We start from the raw sequence: 5646 nt of genomic DNA, 5'->3' as shown, positions 1-5646 counted from the left end.
AAGGAGCCTATTGTAGGCCAAAGTGGCAAAATCCTTTTTGTAGTTTTGTAGAGGCCGGGCTGTGTGTGTGAAAACCGGTATTAATGAAAGTCTTTCATAACAGCCAATTGATGTTTAGAAAGAGAGGAAGGGAGTGGGCGGAGAGAGAGAGAGAGAGAGAGACATTGATGTGAGAAACATCCCTCAGCTGGCTCCTGCCCACACCCTAAGGGGGCTAGGAATGTAGCCCTCAAGTGACATTTGGGGGGCACGAGAGGATGCTCAACGCCGTGAGCAACACTGACCAGGCTTTGCAGTCTCTTATTGAGAGGAGCCTTAGTTGTGACATGTGAGCCCTCTGTTGTCATAGATAAAATGGTCATTCTAATATTCATAGAAGGGACACACAGTAAAATGTACATGTTGGAATTAACGATTATTTTTCTCACCTCCAGCTCCCCCATGCTTCAGAAAACGTTTGTGCTGCTTTTATATGCCTCATTTAAAATGTGTCAAAGGCCTCAATGGTACCCATTGTGTGGGTGTTCCTTAATCTTCCCCATCTATTTTATTTCCTGGAACTTAGCAAGAGGCAATCCTAGGCCAGGGGCTGCTCCCTACTCCAGGTGTTTTCAGTCCTTCAGTGATCCTCAGAAATGTTTTCCCTGGAAAGGGTGGGATCATCTCTCTGGTTTCCCAGTCCTCACTGCACAGCAGATTTGCAGCTAGCCAGTGGGCAGATGCGGGAGGGGTCCAGTGGTCATCTCACCCCATCTTGGTGCCTGGTTCTTGTCCTTCCAGTGGCAGAGGAGAGGCAGGGCTGAGTGGCTTTGCAACCCTAAGCAGAAAACGGAGTTGGGGTAAATTGGGGGTGCTCCAGTTGTTGCCAGAGCAGTGCCTTTGGCCCTCAGCTGGTCCCTCTGAAGGGAGAAGGACCGGGGTTGCTCATGCTCAGCCTGACAAGATGCCTTGCTCCCGGCTGTCTCCCAGGATCTCTTTCATAGCAGCTGCATGGGGATGAGCCTCCCAGCTCCACGCAGACTCCTGGAACTGGCATGTCAGAGCCTGCTGCGGGATGAAGCCTCGGCCATCGCTGCTCTGGAGTGGCTTCCTATGGAGCTCTTCCCACCTCTTTTCATCACAGCCTTCACTGGGAAGCACAGCAGAGTCCTGAAGGCCATGGTGCAGGCTTGGCCCTTCCCCTGCCTCCCTCTGGGGGCCCTGATGAACCATTGGCAGTCTTACCAGGATATCTTGCAGGCTGTGCTCGAGGGACTCGATGCCATGCTTGCCCAGGACCCTCCACCCAGGTATGGGGGATTCAGTAGCCGGGTCGCACCCTGGGGATCTGAGCAGTTACAGCTGGGATCTGGGAGTGGGCAGGGCTAAAGGGAGAGCTGAGGCAGGCCTTGGAGCCACTGCTAGGGTCATTCTAGGAACAGGCTTCGGATATATACGGCTGATGAAATTGCCGAGGGTGACCGAAGGGACACGAGCCCACTCCTTCCTGGTGGCGCCTAAAGGTACCAGGAATGAGGACCATGAAGGATCCCAGTAGCACCAGGAGCAGTTGATTCCTGGGGCATGGAGTCAAAGTCCAGTGCGGTGTCTGGCCCAGCTGCCCAGATGCCTAGCTCATGGTCTTACTCATTGTTATCTTAATGCATCCCAGCATATCTCCTATTTTCTCCACAGGAGATGTAAACTGCAGGTGCTTAATTTACAGAAGAGAGTTCATTTGGAGTTCTGGATGGTGTGGGCAGGAACCAGAGCCCATGTGTGCTCACTGCTGGAGCCTGAGGCCCTGCAGCCCATGAGGAATAGGAGGAAAGTGCACAGCTTAACGGCCAGGCCAAATCCACCCTTGGCCCCCGTGGTGGTGTTAATAGACCTTTGCCTCAAGAAAGGTGTCCTTGATGAGTCCCTCAGCTACCTGATTAAGAAAGTCAGCGAGCGGAGAGGTTTGCTGCACCTTTGCTGTAAGAAGCTGAAGGTTTTTGCGATGTCGAAGCAAAACACTAACATCCTGGATATGGTGCAGCTGGACTCTGTCCAGGATTTGGAGGTAAACTGTACCTGGAAGCTGTCCACTCTGAGGAAGTTCGCTCCTTACCTGGGCCAGATGGGCAATCTGCGCCGGTTCCTGCTCTCCCACGTCTTCACGTCTTCTCACACCACCTTGGAGCAGGAGGAGCAGTGTGTTGGCCTGGTCACCTCTCAGTTCCTCAACCTGCCCCACCTCCAGGAGCTCAATTTGGACGATGTCTCCATCCTCAGAGGCCGCCTGGATGAGATCCTCAGGTGAGGGGTGGCGAGCTTTCCCTGCCAACCAGAGCGAGTCCCTTTCCATTTCAGTGCACAGTGACTGGATCTCCTGTGTGCCGTCCCTCAGCAGTGCTAGAGTGCCTGAGCCACTAGACGGGCCACACAGTCAGTGTCTTGTTCACCGCTCTGTCACCTTGCATGTTGTGACATAACCCCCCAGATAAAGGTAGGACGTATGCACTAGGACAGAGGCTACTAAAGGGACTCCTTGCTAGGAATTCGGGCCAGGGGATGGTAGCTTTGGGCATCCTTGTAAGTGGTGTGGAAGGGAAAATGATGCAATAGAACCAAGTGAGGATTGCAATGACAAGGGGAAAGCCAATCAGAGGGGAGGTTTCAGGGGTTAAGTTCCACACTTAGAGATTTGGCCATGGCAGCCTTTCACTCCAAACCTGCCTCAGTCACCTGTCTGCCAAGGGTTGCCATAGGCTCTCGCAAACGGAATGCATGGTAAATGAAGGATTCAGGAGGGAGGCATTACGAAATGGGATAGGTGGTTTGTAGACAATGCAGTGATCTAAGTTCCTGGAGGGTGACAGCCCTCGCTGGATGTTGCCTGACTGTGCCCAGGTTAGCCCTTTCTGCACATCTGCCAGAGGCCTCATTGGGCTAAGAGATGGTGGTGACAGGGGTCTAGGCTGTGGCTGGAAGGAAGCCCGAGTTGCAGGCAATTCAGGACATGTCTCCAATACTAAAATGCACTGGTTGCCTCCTGCTTCAGACCCTGGGTCAGGCTCCTTTCTGAGCTCCTCCCACCTTTATGTTCACAACACCTGTGTGTTTGGGCTGGAGGGTATGATGTGCTCCACTTGACGGATGAGTAAATGGAGTGTGTGAGGTTTCACCCAGTTGAATCCATCACGGAGCAGATAACAGATGGAGAAAGATTCCACTCAAATTTGCTCTGACTTGAATGTCACTTTTCACTGTGCAACATCCTGGGTTTGATCATCATCCGGAACACTGTAGGCTTTGGTGACATGGGCCTCTTTACCCTGAAGGCCTGCATTATCCTCTCCTGCCTCTGCTCACCAGGTCCATCCCCCACATGTAACTGCTCTATGTCTCCCCAGGTGCCTGAAGAGCCCCTTGGAGACCCTGTCCATCACTAACTGCCTGCTTTTCGAAAGAGACTTTAGACATCTCTCCCAGCATCTGAATGTCAGCCAGCTGAAAAGCCTGAGTTTCAGTGGGCTCAACCTGACCATTATCAGTTCTCAGTCACTCCAATTTCTTTTAGAGAGAGCCTCCCCCACTCTCCAGGACCTGAACTTGGATGAGTGTGGGATCATGGACCACCAGTTCCTGGACATCCTGCCAGCCCTGAGCCACTGCTCCCAGCTCACAACCCTAAGTTTCTGTGAAAACCCCATCTCCATGATGGTCCTGGAGGACCTGCTTCGCCACGTTGTCGGGCTGAGCAAGCTGAGTTGCGTGATTTATGCAGCGCCCGTGGAGAGTTATGAGGAAACTAGCAGCAACATCAACCTGGGCCGACTTGCCCAGATGCATTCTGTGCTAAAGCATATGCTGCAGGAGTTGGGTCGGCCCGGCATGGTCTGGCTCTGTGCTTACCCCTGTCCTCACTGTGGCTGTAGAACCTTCCATGACCCAACTCCCATTCTGTGATCCTGTTGCTTGAGTGTCTAGCTGGGTGCACATCTCATAGGCTTTACTCTGGGCACTTGGGCACTGAAGCCCAGACATAAGTGTACCGTTCAGGAACACAGCAGCCAGTTTCAGACAGCTACTCAGGGTTGGGGGGAAATGCTCACAGGGGACTGGATGGTTTCTCTGGGGAGATTTGTCCTAAGGAGTTAGAAATATGCACCTGAATCTCTCAGGGGGAGGGATTGAGGCTTGGGTGGTAGATGCGGTGATTACCTTTGCTTGAATTGTGAATAAATGTCAGTAATAAAGAGAACTGGATGTTAACAGACTGATGTCCTCAATGACATGTTAGCCCAACTCTCCCACCTGCAGTTACTGGTCAAGTAAGAAGGCATGAGCATTGTGATGCGCAGACATTAGGCTGGTTGAGGTTGATTCCAGGAGATCACATCACCATTTATCCTTTTTGGTTTGGTGGTTCTTTCTGGTGCACCGGTACCTACTCACCTCTGTGACTGTTCAGTGGGTCAACACACACTTGTTGCGTCCACAGGGACTGGAACAAGTGGCTTCCAGTGAGCACCACCGAGGTACAACTACTCTGGGGCCATCACGGGTAACTAGTCCAGTCCCTGGACTCAAACACTCCTCCCCACTGGGAGCCTCCATTGCTGGCCTGTGTCTGCTCCATGGTAGGGTTTCCCTGTGCACAAGTTAGGCCCCCAGTACTGAAAGGGACATCAGCCTGCCAGGGAGCCAGAGCCCTGGCCTCACAAGTCCATGCCTGTCATTCCCCTGGATCCAGCCCCTTCTTGAATTCAAGTTCCTGTGGCCTGTAAACACATTTACATTCTTTTCAGCAAAATACTGAGCTGGAATAAACCTCTGCTTTGTTCTGTGTCCTGTCCTAAGAATAGGACATCCTTTGGTAGAGGATGATCTAATGTTCAAAGACTTTCCCCTCATGATCCTCCTTCCCATCAATCAAGGAGGTGGTAAAGCAAGTCTGAGCCAGTGACAGGCCCCGGGTCTGAAGAGTGGACAACCCCAAGCCAGTTCCCGGAGAGCACTTAAGTGGACACAGGTGAAGGTCACCCCGGGGAGATGGGGGTATGGAGGGCCACCCTGAGGGTCAATACAACCAAGTGAAGGGGAGATGTCCTAGTGTGCTGTTGGAACCCACAGTCAGTGGACAGTTAGCTGGCCAGCAAGGAACAGGCTCCCTGCCCACCTGCCACTGCATTCTGGCCCTAGGCTGTCTCAGTTTGCTCACTGAGTGGCCTGCCAGAGGAGCACCTAGGGAGAAGGCCACACATCCAGGCCCAGGGGCAGGGCTCCATTTGCCTGTATGTCTCCCTAATTGTGAGGAAGTCAGTCCTGCTTTTTCTCCTTCTATTGCCTCTCATTCAGTGCCAGCCACTCATGTGATTGCTGCTCTCTACTGTGTGTCAGCAACTTCCTAGCTTGTCACATACAGCACCTGGCCCTTCGTTCTCTTTTTATTGCCATTCCTTTCTTTTCTTCTACCTTCCACTCTTCTAGCTTGGGTCCATCATCCTACGAGCTCATTTTTCCGTTTCTTAGTACATTTCCTATTGATTTCAGAGAGGAAGGGAGAGGGAGAGATGGATAAAACATCAATAATGAGACAAAATCATTGGTTGGCTTTCTCCTGCACATCCACCTGGGGATCCAGGCGTAAACTCCAGCCCCTGCTCCAACTGAGAATTG

At 52.3% G+C, this 5646-nt stretch overlaps 1 protein-coding gene across 1 annotated transcript; it reads left to right on the top strand.

Annotated features, from left to right (window-relative positions):
* The first annotated feature begins 996 nt into the window (after positions 1 to 996).
* On the top strand, positions 997 to 3933 carry LOC132225558 (melanoma antigen preferentially expressed in tumors-like). Its single transcript, XM_059680651.1, has 3 exons — positions 997 to 1289; positions 1675 to 2280; positions 3378 to 3933. The coding sequence occupies exons 1-3, from the start codon at positions 997 to 999 to the stop codon at positions 3931 to 3933; spliced, it is 1455 nt and encodes a 484-aa protein (XP_059536634.1).
* Positions 3934 to 5646: the final 1713 nt, after the last annotated feature.

The sequence above is a fragment of the Myotis daubentonii genome, chromosome Y, assembly GCF_963259705.1.
Source record: "Myotis daubentonii chromosome Y, mMyoDau2.1, whole genome shotgun sequence".
NCBI classification, from domain to species: domain Eukaryota; kingdom Metazoa; phylum Chordata; class Mammalia; order Chiroptera; family Vespertilionidae; genus Myotis; species Myotis daubentonii.
The sequence above is the reverse complement of the archived record's forward strand: the minus strand, read 5'-3'. Positions and strand labels throughout refer to the sequence as shown.